We start from the raw sequence: 21,077 nt of genomic DNA, 5'->3' as shown, positions 1-21,077 counted from the left end.
TGTCACTGAACCCTGAAAACATACCAAATGGAAGCAGCCAGGCACAAAAGGGCACATATTGCATTACTCCATTTATATGGAAAAATCCAGAACAGGCTTATCTACAAAGAAAGCAGGGGGACATGTGTGGACTGGGAACAGCAGCTAGAGAGCACAGGCTTTTTGGTGTGATGAAAATATTGTCAAACTGTGACACTGGGGACACAACTGTGAATATGCTAAATACAGATTCTGCGCTTTGAATGAACTGTATGGTATATGAAGATGAGCATCCATGATGACACAGATTTGATCCCTGGCCTTGCTCAGTGGGGTAAGGATCCAGTACTGCCATGACCTATATGTAGGTCGAGGCTTGGATCCCAATTCTCTGGCTGTGGTGTAGGCCAGTAACTGCATTTGACCCCTAACCTGGGAACTTCTATATGCTGTGGGTGTGGCCCTAAAATTAAAAAAAAAAAAAAAAAATTTCCCGTCATGGCATAGCAGAAATGAATCTGACTAGGAACTATGAGGTTGTGGGTTCAATCCCTGGCCTTGCTCAGTGGGTTAAGGATCCAGTATTGCCATGAGCTGTGGTGTAGGTTGCAGACTCAGCTCAGATCTGGCATTGCTGTGGCTCTGGCGTAGGCCGGCAGCAACAGCTCCGATTAGACCCCTAGCCTGGGAACCTGCATATGCGGCCCTCAAAAAAAAAAAAAAAAAGACCAAAAAAAAAAAGTTGAAAAGTCACAGTCACCCATTCACTGAGAATAAAATCATAAGCAAAATCCTGTTGTGATGCAACAAATATCCACAAGATGGCACCAAAGCCTTGATAAACTATCCTTCCTACTTGGGGCAGGTAGGTTTCTGAGGTTTGGGGATGTTTGGGGTTTTTTCTTTTTTCTGTTGGTCTTTTTTTTTCTTTGTTTGCTTTTCTGTAATAAAATCACTGACTCCCTGGGATGTCAAGCTGATACCGAGGTCCCTACCCTCAAAGTGCTCAGTGTATCAAATGGAAGAAATGTGTACACAAGTCACTGTAAGAAAATGCTCTAGGAGTTCCCTGGTGGTGCAGCAGGTTAAGGACCTGGCGTTGTCACTGCTGTGGTGCAGGTTCAGTCCCTGGGATGGGAACTTCCACATGCTGCAGGCATGGTCAAAAAGCAAAAAGAAAATGCTCTAACAGAAGAACCAATAGACACAAATAACAATGGGAGCACAGAGAAGGACGATTCATTCAAGGAGTGGGCGAGTGTCTAGAAAGGAGGCAGATCAAGTGCCAACAGTGAAAAGAAGCCAGAAAGACTGGCCAACCTCAGAGCAGTGCTTCCCAACCTCACCCAGATGGGTCACGGGGGCACGGGAGGAGGCTTGGAACTCACCTAGAACAGCTCATCCCATTCTCTGCTCCCTTCACAAGTGCAGGGTGCAGTGCACCGAGATCTTTAAATTACTATCAACCTTTTAAAATGACCTATTTGAGCTTTTAGGAATATAACTTATTTTTTACAGCCCAAGATGTGTGTAACTCATAGTTCAAGCCTATAAATGGATGAAGAGATGTTTCTATTAAAGCTTTCACTGTCTCCCTTCAAATACCGCACAAGTTCAAGTCTGGTGAAGCATCTGCATTAGCTTATCTGAAGCCCCCATCTCAGATGCTCATGTGACTGGTGGGTAAGTGCCTCCATCCAACAGATCCACCAGTGTGAAAGTCTCCTTTTGGTTTCAAGAACTTTCATTCGTCAATGCACCTCCTCTTCGTTCATGGATCTGTCATCACTTTTCTAAATGGGATGCTTAGAGGAAAAGACCCAGTTCCACTGAAAGCTGCTCATCTCTGGCAGAAGACTCTAGACTGCTTCCAACAGTTTGGTCTTTGGGCGCAGCTGACACTACAGTCATCAAAATAATGCTGTTTTCTTTTTTATTTTTAGGACTGCACCCATGGCATATGGAGGTTCCCAGGAGGGGTAGAATCGAAGCTGCAGCTGCCAGCCTACACCACAGCCACAGCAACGTGGGATCCGAGCTGCGTCTGCAACCTACACCACAGCTCACGCTGGATGCTTGGCCCACTGAGCAAGGCCAGGGAGAGAACACATATCCTCACATATATTATGCTGGGTTCTTAACACACGGAGCCACAACAGGAACTCCAATAATACTGTTCTCCGTCATATTTTCTCGGAAAAGCAGTACGGTGCCCCCTCCTTCTACCCCTCCATTGTGGCTAGCAACAGCAATCAAATTGAAATGGCAAGGACTTGCATTACTTTGGATTAATTAGGATTTTTTTGGCCATATCCACAGCATGCAAAAATTCCTGAACTGGGGATCAAACCCGAGCCACAGCTATAACTAGAGCCACAGCAGTGACAAGGTGGGATCCTTAACCTGCTGAGCCATTTGGGAACTCTTAATATAGAAATTCTGATGTACCCAAGTCATTGACAGGAAAATCAACTAAATTATCCAACTTATGTCTGAGATATCTACTAGGAGAAAATTACTTTGGCTGTGATTTTCCACATACTGGGACAGAAATCTGCTCTTAGTGGCTTTTTGACAGTATGGGTGTCGTGAGGAATCTTAAGCACCTGGCTTTTCTCTTTTTAAAAAAAAATTAGATGCAATCTTTTAATTTCACAAAAGGAGGGGTTTTTTTAGGAGGTTACTCTCTCCTGTTCATATTTTTCAAAACCCTCAAGTGCCATTTTCAACTTGGGATCCCAGAGCAAAGAACAGACTTTCATCTGACCTAAGCTGCCTATCCCCACATCAAATGTGCCTGGTATCATTTCTGATGTGACAGGCGTCAGAACTGCCCGAGCTGTTAGGGTGCTCACTCGCCTTTTTGGTGTCCTGTGAGAAGGTGACCTCTGCAAGTTTCCTCAGTACACAATGGGAGTTTTCAGACCCTTCGTCTCCATCCCCTGGGCAAGTTCTTGATCCCGGCTGAATGTGTCACTTAGCCCATTGGTTTCCACTTCACTTGATGAGTCTTGGTATATGCCATGTGGGCCGTGCCCATTAGTCGCTTAGCCTTGAGAGCAGTGCAGTGGCCATGTAGTCCCTTGGATTCCAGCGGGTATTCTGACATAACCGCACATGCTCAAAAGCAGGAGATTAGTTTATCTTCAGTATCATTTTGTGAAGAACCAGTAGGGTGAATATAACCTGGCTGTGCCAAAGCTTTTCTCTTGGCAAAGAGCCATTGTCACAGGCCTTGTACCTTTGGTCCTGTTGATATCAATTTCAAATACATGATATCCCATTCCATAATTCTGCTAAGGTTTTCAGCCGCAGTGAATATTCTGTGAAACCTAATATTTTATGTATCAGTACCAACCACCTTATTTGCAGGTCCTCTCGACAATCAGACAAAAGTCCTGCAAAGATCTAGTATGTTTCCTGCAAAGATCTAGTATGTTTCCAGTTGTACCAGATTTAGAATGTGGAGCCATTCTAAGTAAATGGACTTAAATTTCCAAAGTACATTCTTTTAAATTTTTTGCCTTTTTTGAGGGGGCCACACCCGCAGCATATGGAAGTTCCCAGGCTAGGGGTTGAATCAGAGCTATAGCTGCTGGCCTATACCACAGCCACAGCAACGCAGGATGCAAGCCGAGTCTGCGACCTACACCACAGCTCACGGCAATGCCAGATCCCTGACCCACTGAGCGAGGCCAGGGATCAAATCCGAACGCTCATGGATCCTAGTCGGGATTGTTAACAACCGAGCCATGAAGGGAACTCCTGAAAATACATTATTTTATTATCACGGGCTTTGGAAAAAAATAGATTTTGCCAAGTAGTAAAATGGATCAAATGGTACTGAAATCTTAGCATGCTCAGGACTTTTTAATACTAGTTTTCATACTAAGATTCATATTGAAATGGCTCCATGAAATTCCTGATTAGGACTTTATAATAACCTCTTCAAAACAGACAATCAGTGAGAAACTATTTTGACGAGAAGGTGGAAACATGGCATGTTTCTGTTCTTACAGAAACTCTCTTCCTTTCATTACCCAGAATTCGAATGGTGCAGATGCTTTTGTTTCACCCCAAGTGTATGATGATTATGCAAATCAAACAGTTTCTCCCTTACTGATAAATGCAATGCTGACATTTTTTTTTTGGCTAATATGACTGAATTTTGAATCCAATCAACATTTCTTCACATCAAATATTTCAAAATAACACTTCTCATTTATACAAATAGATAAGGCTGTATTAATCTATTAGTACATTTCCTGATTCAAATTACAACACTGACTAAACGTCCCTAGTGAAGCATTTATAACTTCATTTTTTCCAAGCTCAATGCTTGCTGTGAATCCATACTTTGTCAGTAGATGTTAATGTTTTCATATGCTCTTTCAGTTTTCAATTAAGTTAATTCAGGTTTGCAACATTTAAAGTCCTTTTTATTTATTTATTTTTTGGCCACGCCTACAGCATGTGGAAGTTCTGGGCTGAGGGAGCAAACCCACATCAGAGTTGTGATCTGTGCCCCAGCTGCAGCAACGCCAAATCCTTAACTTGCTGTACCACACAGTCTTTTAAGTTCTTTTTAAAATAACCGCCTTAGAGTTGCCATCGTGGCTCAGTGGAAACAAACCCGACTAGTATCCATGAGGACTCAGGTTTGATCCCTGGCCTCGTTCAGTGGGCTAAGGATGAGGCATTGCCATGAGCTCTGGTGTAGGTCTCAGACACGGCTTGCATCCTGCATTGCATCCGGTAGCCACAGCTCCAATTTGACCCCTGGCCTGGGAACCTCCATATGCCCCTGGTGTGCAGCCCTAAAAAGCAATCAATCAATGAAGTAAAATAACCATCTTTTTTTAAAAAAAGCAAATTGGAATTACTCATAACATTTTTCCTTTTAACTCAACTTGCTGACAAAACTTTCTTTGGGTGGCAAATGCACTTTGGCACATGTGTGACCTCAGAAAGAAAACTGTTTCTTTGCATCAAGCTGAACACAAAGGCTGGCGCAGCTCGAGTGCTACTTGATTCACCAAAAACATCACTTGCTGTGGATCCAGACCAGCAGGGACAACTCTGGAGGAGCCGCACGGCCACTCCTGGAGCTTCCAGGGTGCAAAGCCTGTGCTGTCACCTACTCTCCGTGGGCTCTCATAATGACGTGAACCCTCCAATGCTTTGTTCATATTTATTTAGCAATTCCAATATGCCATCCTCAGTAGCTTCTTTTTTTTCTTAGGGCAGCACCCGTGGCATGTGAAAGTTCCCATGTTGGGGGTCAAATCGGAGCTGCAGCTGTTAGCCCAAATACATCACAGCTCACACCAACGCTAGACCCTTAACCAAATGAGCGAGGCCAGGGATTGAACCTTCGTCCTCATGGATGCTAGTCAGGTTTATTACCACTAAGCCACGATAGAAACTCCCCTCAGTAGCTTCTTTGATGCTTCTATTGAATCTAATGTTCTTCCAGGAAACTGTCTTCTGGAAATCCCATCAGAGTAGTTAAGTGAACCAAAAGGCCAGTCTCTACAGATTCATCAATTTGCAATGAAAACTCCCCATTCAACAATCTTCTGGAACAGACATCCCTACATCACCTGATAAAGAGTATCAAATCAGCTGGAATATTTCTCTTCCACTTCCAGAAACAGTGTTACAATCATGTTACAATCACCAGGGGACTGATAAAGTGAGTGCCTCCAGGACTGTGAGGCCTCGGCTTAGCGCTTCCTGGCCTCCCGAGCAGCATCAGTGCGCTCACAGCCCTGTGCCTCCTGTCTCACCCTCAGAGAATTCCAGGCTCTCTGCACGAGGCCGGTGTTTGAGGCCAGATGCTAATGTGTTTTGTTTGGTTCCTCACTTCCTATCAGGCAAACAAATTCAGACTTGTCATCTTCGGTCTAATCTACTAGGGAGTTACATGCTTTTTTGTGTTTGTTCCACCTTTGATCAAAAATGTTCTTTATTTCGGTAGAGAGTAAAATACTTGCTAGAAGCAAATCTATTTAAGTGCAAAGTACCTAAACGTACTGTGGATCTTCATGGCCCTGGCAGACGGATGCCTTTAAATAGAGGTTTTAGGCTGTCTGCATTCTTAAGCCTTTTTTAAAACTGCACTGAAAATTCAAATATTAAATATATATAAGGAGGGGAATGTTGATGGGTTCATACTATGGGGAACAATAAGGAGGTTCCTTAAAAAACCATATGATCCAGCAATCCTACTCCCGGACATACATCTGGAAAAGTGAAAATCTCTCATTTGAAAACATACCAGCACCCTAGCGTTCACAGCAGCACTATTTACAATAGTAAGACATGGAAGCAACCTAAGTGTCCAAGCACAGAAGAATGGATGTGCAGCCATAAAAAAGAATGAAATAATGCCATCTGCAGCAACATGGATGGACCTAAAGGTTCTCATACTAAATGAAATAAGTCAAAGACAAATATCATATGATATCACTTATATGTGGAATCTAAAAAAAGTGATACAAATGAACTTATTTACAAAACAGACTCACAGACATAGAAGAAACTTACGGTTCCAAAGGAGTTTGGAATTAACCAATACACACTATTATATATAAAAAACAAGGACCTACTGTATAGCACAGGGAACTATATTCAATATCTTGTAATAACCTAAAATGGAAAAGAATCTGAAAAAGTATACTTTTGTGTATATATATATATATATCTACACACATATAGCTGAATCTTTTTACTATACACCTGAAACACAAAATTGTTTTTTAATTGAAGTATAGTTGATTTACAAACAAAAACCCCCTAAAATTTATTATTGGAAAACGAACCCAACTAGTATCCCTGAAGATGCAGGTTCAATCCCTTGCCTCACTCAGTGGGTTAAGGATGAGGCATTGCCGTGAGCTGTCGTGAAGATCACAGACCCAGCTAGGATCCGGTGTTGCTGTGGCTGTGGGGTAGGCCAGCAGCTGCAGCTCCAATTTGACCCCTAGCCTGGGAACCTCCATATGCCACAGGTGCAGCCCTAAAAAGACAAAACACAAAAAACAAAAACCATTATTTCTCAACCTTGAAAATTATATATATGTAAGCAAAGATAATGTACCAAATCTTAATTTCCACTCAATTTTAACAATTTAAACTGAGTCACACAATATAAATATTACCATCACATATGCCAAAAACTTTTTAATAACTGATTTTCTGAAGCCATTTACAAATGCCTTTAGTGAACAAATAAAAATGAAAATGTCTTTTAGAAATAAATTTATAACTTGGAAACAAATAATAATTCAAAATGAAGTTAGATGAAGAACGAAATATCAACCTCAAATGAGAGTATCAAAAATCAAAAAGAAGATTAAAGACATATCAAGAATGAGAACTGTATCTATACTTTCTTTGCAACTTTTTATAAGTATAACATTATCCCCAAATAAAGAATTCATTTAAAAATCAAGAGAAAGGAGTTCACATCGTGGCTCAGCAGTAACAAATCTGACTAGCATCCATGAGGACAAGGGTTCGATCCCTGGCCTTGTTCAGTGGGTTAAGGATCCAGTGTTGCCATGAGCTGTGGTGTAGGTTGCAGATGCAGCTCGGATCTGGCGTTGCTGTGGCTGTGGTGTAGGCTGGCAGCTAGAGCCTCAATTCGACTCTTAGCCTGGGAACCTCCATATGCCACAAGTGCGGCCCTAAAAATACAAAAGACCAAAAAAAAAAGAGAGAGAAAATAACTGAATAAAAATATTTTATTTAGTAATACCAGATATAATAATCAATAAGAACCTAGTGTATAGCACAGGGAACTTACTCAAAATTCTGTAATAACCTATATGGGAAAAGAATCTGAAAAAAGAATGGATGCGTGTATATGTATAACTGCGTCACTTTGAAACTAAACAACACTGTAAATAACTATACTTCAATATAAAGGAAAAAATTTTTTAAATGCCAGATATAGATAATGATTGTGAAAAGATGATAATGACGACGACGATGACAATGGAGTAATTATGCATACTTTCTATGTTAATAGAAAACATCTATAAAGGTAAGGATCTATTAAATGAAAAACCAAACTCAGTAAATAAAATGCAAGGAGCTCCGCTGATGCTAAATGCTGTGCACTTAAGCACCGAGCTGCTTCCGTAGCATCACCTACATGTAGCACATGCCCGTTCAGTCCCGGCTGAGCTCAGGAGGCCCAGAGACCGTCCACATGTGAGTTCTCACCTGCAGTCCAGGTGTGCATTTAAAAAACCACTAAGACCTCAAAGCCCTGAAAACCTCACAGGCAGCCACCTCCTGGGCTCTTTTGCTAGAAAGATGGAAGAGGCCCCATCCAACCCCAAGCCTGCACTGGGGTCCAGAGCCCCCTAGCCTGGGATTCCTAAACCCCCTCTACCTGTCTCATAGATTCAAGGACTACCTTGAGGGAAACGCCAGGTCTGACCCCATGGATTTCTAAACCGCCTTCCTTGTTCCTGGCTACCACCGCTTAAATGTCAAGGAGCCATGGTCTCATGCACCAGAACAGTGAAAGATTCCTTCCAGAACAGTAGCTGGAGGTGCGGAGGAGTCGGAAACTAGTCATGGATACTAGTCAGGTTCACTAGTGCTGAGCCACAGTGGGAACTCCTGAGTGCATCTGCCAGAGGGGCGGGCACAGCTGGTACTTTCTTCAGGGGTGAAGCACCACTTTATCACTCACACTGCCTTACTAGTGCAGGTGGATGCACAGGAACCCAATCTCACAGGTACACCTTGCCCGCAGGGCTCTGGTTGTCACTGAAGCCTTGGGCGTGCCCCGCCTCCAGCACTTCACCAGCAGCACTGCAGGTGTGCCCTGCCCCCAGCCATCCCTCGTACAGTTCAATAAACCCAGAAGGTGGGCACAGTCCATACAGGGGATGCCCCTTGATAACCTGGCCCCTGTGGCCAGAGGGGCTTGTACCTCTGGGCTCCTCAGAGCTGTAACAACAGGAAAGACAGCTCGCGGCAGGCTACCACATCCAGGGCACTACACAGACAGCAGATGGAAACACACCCCCAGCCCACCTGGGGTGACCCATTTACTTGTCCTGAAGCTTCAACCTGGGGGGCAGGCTTCAGATGTACCACATACCTAGAGGGGACAGATGCTCTCAGGAATGCCCTCTCCTGGCCTCACCACAGCTCACGGGTACCCCCAAGGCGCTTGTACATTCATCTGAAGCCATAATTTTTTTAACTGTTGCTGGGATTAGGGGGAACCTCCAGATCCCCTGGGTCTGGGGTCAGCAGGGTTTACAGCTGCAGTCCCATGGGACTCGCCCACAGGTCAGAGAGTTCCACACACGATGGACCTAAAGAGACACACGTCAAGACACTCTAGTTCCCTGATGGCTTAGCAGCTGGGAATTTGGCACAGTCACAGCTATGGCTCAGAGTCAATCCCAGGCCCAGGATCTGCTGCATTCCATGGACATGGCCAAAAAAAAAGGACACATCATAATGAAAATGGTAAAAGTTGAAGAGAATCGTAAAAGGAGCAAGAGAAAAACAGCTTTGGTACAATAGAACTCCCATAAGACTATCAGCTGACTTTTCTGCAGAAACTGCAGGTCAGAAGAGAGTGGCCAAATATGCCAGAAGGAAAAAACTTCCAATACTCTACCCATCAAGGTTACTATTTAGAATTGAAGACAAGAGAGTTTCCAAACAAGCAAAAGCTAAAGGCATTTATCAACACTGAGCCAGCCTTACAAGAAATTGTAAAGAATGTGTTTAAAAGAAAAGGCCCTAACTAGCAAGACGAAAACATAAGAAAGTAAAAATCTCACTGGTAAAGGCAATATATAGTAAAGGTAGTAGATTAACCACTTACAAAGCTAGTATGAAGGTTAAAAGGCAAAAGTAGTACAATTAACTAAACCATAATTGGTTAAGGGATACACAAAAGAAAACGTAAAATATCACATCACACACAAAATGTAGGAAGTTCCCACTGTGGCTCAGCGGGAACAAACCCAAATAGTATCCATGAGGATGTGGGTTCAATTCCTGGCTTTACTCAGTGGGTTAAGGATCCAGCATTGCTGTGGCTGTGGTATAGGTCGAAGATGCAACTCTAATTCGACCCCTAAGCCTGGAACTTCCATGTGCCACAGGTGCTGCCCGAAAAAAAGCAAAAAAAAAAAAACCAAAAAACAAAAAACAGGGAATAAAAATGTTTTTAGAATACATTTAAAGTTAAGTTGATATCAACTTAAAAAGGACTGTGATCTATACAGGATGTCATACAGGTATGTCATAACCACACAGCAAAAACCCATAGGACATACACAAGATAATGAGAAATGAATCTAAATGTAACACTAGAGAATGTCATCAAACTGCAACGGAAGAAAGAGAAAAAGCACATAAAGGAAATACAAAAAACAATTAGCAAAATAGCAGTAAGTACATACTTATCTACAACTACTTTAAATATAAATAGACCACATTTCCTAATCAAGACTGACTGGATTAAAACCACAAAACTTGGAGTTCCCGGTGTGGTGCATTGGAAACAATCCCACTAGTATCCATGAGGATGCAGGTTCAATCCCTGGCCTCGCTCAGTGGGTTAAGGATCCCGTGCTGCAGTGAGCTGTGGTGTAGGTCACAGACAAGGCTCAGATCTGGTGTTGCTGTGGCTCTGGTGTAGGCCAGCAGCTGTAGCTCTGATTCGACCCCTAGCCTAGGAACCTTCATATGCCGTGGGTACGGCCCAAACAAAGCAAAAAAACAAAAGAAAACAAAACAAAACAAAAAAAACAAGCTTAAAATAAAAGCTGTGGAGTTCCTGCCTTGGCCCAATGGGATTGGTGGTGTCTCTGGAGCACCAGGATGCAGGCTTGATCCCCGGCCTGGCACAGTGTGCTAAGGATCCAATGATACTGCAGCTGTGGCTTAAGTCACATTTGCAGCTCAGATCTGGGTCCCTGGCCCAGGAAGTCCAACTCCACATGCCACAAGGCGGCCAAAAAAGAAAGAAAAAAAAAAGCTGTAATAAAAGACAAAGAAGGCCATTATATAATAATAAAGGGATCAATCCAACAGAAAGATTTAATATTTATAATATTTATGTGTCCAAGAGAGACATACCTAAATACATAAAGCAAATATTAATAAATATTCTCCCCTAAAGGGAGAAACTGACAGAAATACAGTCTAGTAGGGAATGTTAAGAACCCATTTACATTAATGGGTAGATGGTTCAGACTGAAAATCAATAATGAAGCATCATCCCTAACCTATACTTATATACAAAACACTCCATCAAAAAGTAGCAGAATACATGTCCTCAAGTGCATAAGGAACATTCTCCAACATAAATCACATGTTCGGCCATAAAGCAAGGCTCGATAAATTTAAAAGAAGACTGAACTCATATCAAGAATCTTTTCTGACCACAACAGTATGAAACTAGAAATCAATTACAAGAAAACTGGAAAAAAATCACAAATTACATGGAGATTTAAAAAAAAACCAAAAAACATGTGGAGTTCTCTTCCTGGCTCAGGGGTTAATGACTAGGATCTGTGAGGACACGGGTTTGATCCCTGGCCTCACTCTGTGGGTTAAAGATCCGACATTGCCGTGAGCTGTGATGCAGGTAGCAGACATGGCTCAGATCCCGTGTGGCTGTAGCTGTGGTGGAGGCCGGCAGCTGTAATTCTGATTCAACCCCTAGCCTGGGAACCTCCATGTGCCTCAGGTGTGGCCCCAAAAAGCAAAGCAAAGCACAACAACAAAAAAAAAACCCAAAAAACCCTCCAGCTATTGAACAAGTAGGTCAACAAAACAACAACAGCAACAAAAAAAAACCTAAAGCCAAATGAAAATGGAAATATAACATTCCAAAAATCTATAGGATGCACCAAAAACAGTTCTAACAGGGAAATTACCAGCAAAAATGAAAAAGAGATTATGAAGACAACAGAAAATGTCAACGAAGCTAAGAACCAGTTCTTTGAAAAAATAAACAAAAATGACAAACCTTCATCTAGGCTCACCAAGAAAAGGAGAGCTCAAAGTCAGAAATGAAAGAAGTTACAGATGATAACACAGACACATGATCATAAGAAACTCATATGAACAATCATACACCAACAAACTGAACAACTTGGAGGGAATGGAGAAATTCCTAGAAATATATAATCTAAGATTGAATCGTGAAGAAACAGAAAATCTCAACAGACCAATTACTAGTAAAGATATCAAAGCAGTAATTAAAAACCTACCAACAAACAAAACCCCAGGACCAGATGGCTTCACTAGTGAATTCCACCGAACATTCAAAGATCTCATACCTAAACTTCTCAAACTCTTGACAAAACCGGAGAGAATACTTCCAAACTCTTTTTACAAGGTCAAAATTACCCGCATACCAGCTCCATATCCCTGATGAAAATAGATGTAAAAATCCTCAAACTATTAGCAAATCTACTTTGTGATACATTAAAAGGATTATATACCATGAGCAAGTAGGATTTATTATAAGGATGTAAGGATCGTTCAGCATCCACAAATCACCCTGATATATGTGCCACATTAATGAAGGATAAATATCACTGTCTCAATAGATGCAGAAAAAGCATTTGACAAAATTCAAGATCCACTGATGATAAAAACTCTCAACAAAGTGGTTGTAGAAGGACGTACCTTAATGTAATTAGGGCCATATGACAAACTCACAGCTAATGTCATACTCCACGGTGATCAGATCTAAGAATCAAGAAGGATGGTGTTCCCATTGTGGTGCAGCAGAAACGAATCTGACTAGGAACCATGACGTTGCGGGTTGGATCCCTGGCCTAGCTTAGTGGGTCAAGGATCTGGCGTTGCCGTGAGCTGTGGTGTAGGTAGAAGACATGGTTTGGATCTGGCATTGCTGTGGCTCTGTCATAGGCCGGTATCAACAGCTCCAATTAGACCCCTAGCCTGGGGGCCTCCATATGCCGCGAGTGTGGCCCTAAAAAGACAAAAGGCAAAAAATGAAAACAAGGATACCCACTCTTGCAACCTTTATTCCACATTTATCGGATGTGTGAGTCAGAACAATTAAGAAAGAAAAGGATCATAGTGGGAACGAAGAGGTAAAACTGTCACTATTCACAGATGACATGATACCACATATAGAAAATCTTAAAAGCGCCATCAGAAGACTCTTAGAATAAATGAATTCAGTAAAGTTGTGCACACATATACATGCACACGATGGAATCCTGCTCAGCCATCAAAAAAAAAAAAAAAGGAAGGAAATTCAGAGTTCCAGTTCCAGTTCCAGTTGTGGTTCAGTAGCAATGAACCCGACTAGTAACCATGAGGACGCGGGTTCAATCCCTGGCCTCACTCAGTGGGTTAAGGATCTGATGTTGCTGTGGGCTGTGGTGTAGGTCACAGACATGGCTCAGATCCTGCATTGCTGCGGCATAGGCCGGCAGCTGCAGCTCTGATTCAACCCCTAACTTGGGAGCTTTGATATGCCGCAAGTGCGGATTTAAAAAAAGATCAAAAAAATTAAAAAATAAAATCAGATACTTAAAATGTCATTAGCCACCCCAATCAAACTAGACACACGCGTTGCCTCAAGTTGAATAAATTTAAAACGAGAAGAAAGGGTTGTGCACAAAGCTGATTTATGTCAAGACAGAACAGAGCCTGACTTTTCTACTTGGAATTTCTTACCTGGAGGGATATGAAGCCTGTATAACAGCTTGATTTTCTCATTCATTTCTCCGTTATACATGATATCTGCAAAATTTTTAAAAAGAAAGAGACTGACTAGATGCAAATGATTAAAGTCTATGTGTCATGACACAAAGTCACTGTGGAGAGAGGGGTGAGGTCAATGCTCAATTGACCTGACATCCACCCCTGCCCCAGATACACTGGGTTTGAAAGGAAAACAAGAAGGGTGGTGACTGATTGGAGACTGGATAACCTTGGGAACTTTGGCCTCATGACTTCTGGAAGATTTTAACTGTAGCTGCAAAAGTTAAGAACGTGTCTCCTAACAAGCCACCACCACACCCGGGAGGTCAGTGACCTTGGATGTGGAGAGCCTGGGCCCCTGCCCCACCCGCCTTGGGCAGCCTATAAAAGTGGTCATGAGAGGAGCCTGCAAAGGGACTGTTAAAAATCACAAAATCACATCAGACTAGACACAAATCCACCTCCCTGAGTGGCCGTGCCTGCTTCATCACTCGCCCTGTGTTCACAGACTCACATCCCAATGAACTTGCTGCAGTAAAGACCCAGAGTCATACCCAGACAGCTCACGAAGGCTTTGAATTCAATAAGGTGGTCCATGTTGTCGTCCAGGAGCCTGAAAGTCCTCTCGGCCAGGATGTCTGTGTGGGCCCCGCAGGTCCACGGCGAGACGAGCTGAAACAGGCGTGCAAACTGCCGGGCATCTATGCGGTACTGCTCTGCGTAGGGCCTGCTGGGGTCGTGGCGCAGGGCCAGAGGTCCAGGCTGCTCCCAGTAGCAGCTCATCATGTGTTCTCGCTGAGGGGGAGGGGGAAGGGCTGTGAGGGCGGCACCTGGGCGAGGCCCAGGCTTAAAGGCCAAGGCCAGTGAGGCCTTCCTGCCTCAATTACTCTGCCTGCTAAAATTGTTACCACTGAGTAAGCAACATCACAACAAATAAAAACATTAGCTCGCCATCTCACCACTCCAACCAGATGTGTACTTTTCCCTATTACCCTGTAGTCTATGCCTACACGAATATGTTAATTTTGACATTTTTTTCCTTTTAATTAAGGTTTCTCTTTTTTTTTTTCATTGTAGCAAGATGCACACACCCAAATTTATCATTTTAACAATTTTTAAATGTACAGCTTGGCTGCTATAGTTTGAATTATAGAAGTCACATAATTTCTACTCTGCTATTTTCGCTTAAGATCCTATTATTTGAAAGTCAAAAAGTACTGACAAATCTATAGGACACAGAAGAAACTATTAACACTGGTCCCCTGTTGGGACAGAAAATAGGGGCAGAGATTCAGATGAGGAAGTGAGCCTTTTTACTGCATGGTTTTTTTTTTTTAATATGTTGTGAATTTTGAATCATATCAATAGGTTAAAAATTCAAAAATTTAAAAAACAGAGGCAGTTTGAAGTCTTGGGAAGAGACTGAAAACTAAAGCAATCAAAACTGGCCCTGTCACCTAGGACCAGGTCAGCCTCTTTTTTTTTTTTTTTTTTTTCGGTTGGTCTTTTGTCTTTTTAGGGCTGTACCCGCGGCATATGGAGGTTCCCAGGCTAGGGGTCGAATCAGAGCTACAGCTGCTGGCCTTTACCACTGTTGGAGACCACTGAACTGCTGAACTCTGCAGAAGGCAAACTTGGAGCATGTGCAAAAGCACAAGAAGCTAACACGCAGAATTCTAAGGTACAGGGTCTCCTTCAAAGACAAACTAAGGGAGTTATGCATTAACCATGAGCAGCTGCATTATGCCCTAGAGGTATGCACCTGTAACTAGTTTCTTTGTTATTCACTAAGAGATCGCTTTGTCATTGCCTGCACCTGATTTTGCTCATTAACTCTTCCCTAATAAAAGTCATGAGGGCTAAAGCCTAGGTGCCTTTGTTCTGCAGAACAGATCTAAATGTAAAACAGTCTTGTGTGTTTTGTTATGCCACGCTTCCCTCCTTCATGATCTCCCATTGCCCTGCAGCACTGGATTCGGTACACCTCAGCCACAATAACTTGGGATCCAAGCTGGGTCTCCGACCTACACTACAGCTCACAGCAACGCCAGATCCTTAGCCCACTGAGCGAGGCCAGGGATTGAACCCGCGTCCTCATGGATACTAGTTAGGTTCGCTAACAGCTGAGCCGCGACAGGAACTCCCTGGGCCAGCCTCTTTAGAATGCATCTTTTACACCTGTACTACATCACCTCTTGGGACATCTCAACTCACTGAAAGGGTCCCTAATGACTGCAGGGTTCTGCACAAGTTCAATGCCTTCTGCCCACAAGGATGGCACAGAAACACGTGCAGATGCTATAACGTGCAAGTGCCTATCCTTGGATGGCAACCAAAATGCCATTTATAATTTAACTGTTATGACTTGCAGCCATGTTCATTAAATAGCCTTTGCAGAATCATGAAAAATACAAGAACTTAAGTGTGAAACAAAGGTCTAATAAATTCCTATTCCTCAAAACCCAAGACACACTGTGAATTTCCATGTGTATTTGTGTATCCTAGGAAGCTAGAGGCCCTTAGAATCTTGACCAGAAGAAAACAGGTATAACATGAAGGTCAATGACTAAGACAACCAGTTGACACAGAATCCTACAGAAAAACAAGCCAATATAGAAACGGGCAAAGGTGATGAAGAGCTGATACAAAGAAGTGTACAATTAGCTAACGAATTTATGAAAGGGTACTCAACCTCACTAGTGAGTCAACAAATTTGAATTACAATGAAAGGCAATTTTCTACAAAACTAGCAAAATTTGAAAAGATCCATAAATTAAATGCTGGGTGAGTGTGGAACCCCGGAAATGAACACTCTTCAACATCATCAGTGGAAATGAAATTTTAAAAATCTAAAATACTTTAGCAGTAGTGACTAAAATTTGCTTTGTGCATTCCTAAGGAACCCATCCTCTGGAAATAGCAGCACAGGTGACCAGAGAAAGCTACAAGGATCCTGACTTTATAAAGCAGAGAAAATACTGGAAATGATCAATGTGCCTCCACGAGTGCATGGTTAGTAAACTATGGTTCAGCCCTACAGTCAAATTCCACAGCCATTAAAAAATGAAATTTGGAGTTCCTGTCGTGGCTCAGTGGTTAACGAATCTGACTAAGAACCATGAGGTTGTGGGTTCCATCCCTGGGCCTCAATCAGTAGGTTAAGGATCTGGTGTTGCTGTGAGCTGTGGTGTAGATTGCAGACTCAGCTCGGATCCCGAGGTGCTGTGGCTGTGGCTCTGGTGTACACTGGCGGCTACAACTCCAATTGGACCCCTAGCCTGGGAACCTCCATAGGCCGCAAGTGCTGCCCTAGAAAAGACAAAAAAAAAGAGCTTGGAAAGATGTGTAGATACTGAATCTAGAAAAATGCCCATGATAAAAACTGTGGGAAAAAGAGAGTGAAAGTGTGTGGCCTGTATGTGTGTATACAAGACATAAACATAAGGGGGAAAAGTCAGGATAGACATTCACCATATCGTTAACAGTCGTTATCATGCAAAGTGGGACTGAAGGTGCAGACAGGATAAGATCCTTTTGATTTTGCTTAAAGGGTTTTTTTTTTAATCATGATAGTAGGTATAATCATATATATACATATATATATGTATATATATATATATATTTTTTTTTTAAGGGCTGTATCCACAGCATGTGGAAGTTCCCAGGCTAGGGGTCGAACGTACGGCCCTGGCCTACCCCACAGCCACAACAATGCAGGCTCCGAGCCATGTCTGCAACCTACACCATAGCTCACAGCAATGCCGGATCCTTAACCCACTGATTGGGGCCAGGGATCGAACCCACATCCTCATGGATACCAGTCAGATTCGTTTTCACTGTGCCGCAATGGGAACTCCCTTATGTGTATTTTTTGTTCAGGGTTTTTTAATTAAATTTTGAAAATAAAAGTCTTACCCAGAACTCAGAAGCCAGAAAAGTAATATTAAAGCCACCAAATGCCTTCTAGGGCCTGATCATCCATCAGTAGTAAATCAATTTAGCTGATTATTAACAAGAGCAGGTCTGTGGAATATATAAGGCACTGTTACAGGTCCTGGCCATTCAGGAGTGGCCTATGACACCAAGTATGTATTATTTTCTTCCTGTCTTACTTGCAGAGGTACAAGTAATGAAGCTGTTTTCAATATGAGAGAATAAGGGACAAATGTCACAAAACAGAATTTATGTAACTTCAAACACTGTTTTATAACCTGGATGGGCCTTGAGGGCACTGTGCTAGGTGAAAGAAGTCAGCACATGAAAAAATGCTCAACTTCACTGATTATTCGAGAAATGCAAATCAAAACTACCATGAGATACCACCTCACACCAGTCAGAATGGCCATCATTAATAAGTCCACAAATAACAAATGCTGGAGGGGGTGTGGAGAAAAGGGAACCCTTCTGCTCTGTGGGAGGGCCATATGACCCAGCCATCCCACTCTTGGGCATACATCCGGACAAAACTTTCCTTGAAAAAGACACATGCACCCGTATGTGTTCTTTTGTCTTTTTAGGGCCGCATATAAGACAAAAGACCAAAAAAAAAAAAAGACAAGAGCTTTATAAAAATCATTTAAAAATACAAAAATAAAAATAAAAATCATTAAAAATACAAAAAAAGAAATCATTTAAAACAATTCTTAATGGAAAAAAAATTTTAAATTAAAAAAAAAAAGACAGATGCCTGCAAAACCCTTCGAGGGAACACTATACCCCACAGAACCCAAACAAGCATTAACATATACAAGGTCAGACAATGACGCCAAGGAAATTCAGAGAAAGTCAGGCGCCTGGGGGAGAAGCTCAGCCTGAGAGCTGTTCGGAGGGACGGAGGGACGTGAGGATGACTCTAGGCATAAAGGAGGAGCCTCAGGTTGACGACGGAAGGTGACACCAGATTGCAACGCTGTTTTACTGGCATTTCCTTTGGCAGTCAGTCCATCTTGGAAATGGTCTTGTATTTATAGTTTCTATTTGTTGTTAGTCCTCCGCCCATGAAAGGCCTGGCAGGCCCTACTACAAATATGAAAATAATTTCATACCCACATTGTTCACAGGAAAGACAGAAATAGGAAACAGGTAACCGCTCTGTCTTCTTTAAACACTCTTCGTCTGAAAGGTGCATGATATCGTTGGTACTTAATGAAACCTATTTTTATTATGAATTTAAAGCCATCTTTTAAGTTAGACCAATTCAGATGTGTGAGGTGTCTCATTCTCTCAAGCTGAAAACGGTTAGGCCTAAATAAGTGAAAGACATTTGATGCTAAACAACATTTACCTACTTTTGTGTTTCTATTACTCCCTGTTTTTCCTCCTTGAAAGTTAGACTGTTTCATATTTTCTCTTCATGCAACAGAGGAAACTATAAAACTTGAAAATGGGTGGTGATTCCAGAAGACATGGCCTGAGACTTCCTCAGCTCGCATCCTGCGTACTGGGAGTGAGTGCCAGCAATCTACTAAGCCAGGCCCCCAGGCCAGTGCCATGTCAGCCGCACAAAGTGTTCAGACAACCTCTGAGGCTCCACTCAGAACCACTGACGCGCTGCTTACGACAATTTCTAGAACAGGGCAATTTGAGGGAGTTCCCATTGTGGCTCAGGAGGTTAAGAAAAAAAAATAGCGTGGGGCAATTTGAGTTCAGAAGTGCTGGTGGCTCCGAGGCCCCAGCAGAACTCCAGCAACCAGACTCCTTGGTACTGGCCCTGCTCTGCCCCTTCCCTGCCAGGCTGTCAGGAGTAGGTGTGCTGTCTACCACTCTTGCCCTTCCCCCCCCGCCCCCGCTTTACTTTTTAGGGCCACCCCATGGCATATGGAAGTTCCCAGGCTAGGGGGTGAATCTGAGCTGCAACTGCCAACCTTCACCACAGCCACAGCAACTGGGGATCTGAGCTGCGTCTGTGACCTACACCACAGCTCATGGCAACGCCGGATCCTTAACCCACTGAGTGAGGTCAGGGATCAAACCTGCAACCTCATGGATACTAGATGGATTCATTTCTGCTGCATCACAATGGAAACTCCCTCTCTTGCCCATTTTTATTGACTGTTTCCAGCAAGAAAATTTTCAGGAAGGCACTTGAAAATGTTCTTTTAAGGTGATTTAAGTACCAAGAACTGAGATTCTACCTAAATATCCAAAAATTAGAAATACTGTTTCATGTATTATCAACATGCTGGGTTTTAAAGTGATTGAGGAGTTCCCATTGTGGCTCAGCGGTAACAAACCCAACTGGTATCCATGAGGACTTGGGTTCAATCCCTGGCCTTGCTCAGCAGGTTTAGGATCTGGCGTTGCCGTGAGCTGTGGTAGAGGTCACAGACGTGGCTCAGATCCCCAATTGCTGTGGCTGTGGTGTAGGCCAGCAGCTGCAGCTCAGATTCGCCCCCGAGCCTGGAACTTCCATATGCCTCATGTGCAGCCCTAAAAAGCAAACAATAAAAGATAAATAAAATGGGAGTTCCCGTCGTGGCACAGTGATTAACGAATCTGACTAGGAACCATGAGGTTGCAGGTTTGATCCCTGCCCTTGCTCAGTGGGTTAACGATCCAGGGTTGCCGTGAGCTGTGGTGAAGGTCGCAGACGCGGCTCAGATCTCACGTTGCTATGGCTCTGGCGTAGGCTGGCAGGTACAGCTCTGATTAGACCCCTAGCCTGGGAACCTCCATATGCCACGGGAGCGGCCCAAGAAATGGCAAAAAGACCAAAATAAATAAATAAATAAAATGACTGAAAAATGAGTAAGACTATATGGCAACATAAGAAAGTGTTCCTAAAAGCATTGAAAAGAGAACATCAACAGCATGCAGGCTCCACACAAATACAAAAATATGTGGGGGAGAAATAAATGAAGAGTTTGGATTAATGTATTTACACTATTGTATATAAAGTAGGTAAACAATGAGGCCCTGTAAAGCACAGGGCACCCTCCTCAATATCTTGTAATAACCTTATCAATATACATACTTATGCATAACTAAATCATTTTGCTGTGTGCTTGAAACTAACTCAACATTGTAAATTAACTTTTTTTTTTTTTGTCTTTTCTAGGGCTGCACCTGCGGCATATGGAGGTTCCCAGGCTAGGGGTCTAATCAGAGCTGTAGCTTCCGGCCTACACCAGAGTCACAGCAACGCGGGATCCGAGCTGCGCCTGCGACCTACACCACAGCTCACAGCAATGCCGGATCCTCAACCCACTGAGCAAAGCCAGGGATCGAACCCACAACCTCATGGTTCCTAGTTGGATTCGTTAACCACTGAGCCATGACATGAACTCCACTATGTTTTTTTTAAAAAAAAAATATGTATACACATCTTACAGGTGGGATTATGAGTAATATAAAAGGAT

At 42.8% G+C, this 21,077-nt stretch overlaps 1 protein-coding gene across 4 annotated transcripts in view; it reads right to left on the bottom strand.

Annotated features, from left to right (window-relative positions):
• Positions 1-21,077, bottom strand: part of TBC1D8 (TBC1 domain family member 8) — a 137,380-nt gene that overhangs the window by 3,966 nt on the left and 112,337 nt on the right. For 3 of the 4 annotated variants that reach the window (XM_047781407.1, XM_047781408.1, XM_047781409.1), the window contains 2 exons: positions 14,274-14,514; positions 13,693-13,758 (listed from right to left, as the gene is read on the bottom strand). In XM_047781407.1, the coding sequence (XP_047637363.1) occupies positions 13,693-13,758; positions 14,274-14,514 (307 nt within the window). Of the gene's footprint in view, positions 1-2,103; positions 3,229-13,692; positions 13,759-14,273; positions 14,515-21,077 lie in introns of those variants that run through there. The other variant, XM_047781410.1, reaches the window with a different exon arrangement.

The sequence above is a fragment of the Phacochoerus africanus genome, chromosome 5 (genome assembly GCF_016906955.1).
Source record: "Phacochoerus africanus isolate WHEZ1 chromosome 5, ROS_Pafr_v1, whole genome shotgun sequence".
NCBI lineage: Eukaryota > Metazoa > Chordata > Mammalia > Artiodactyla > Suidae > Phacochoerus > Phacochoerus africanus.
The sequence above is the reverse complement of the archived record's forward strand: the minus strand, read 5'-3'. Positions and strand labels throughout refer to the sequence as shown.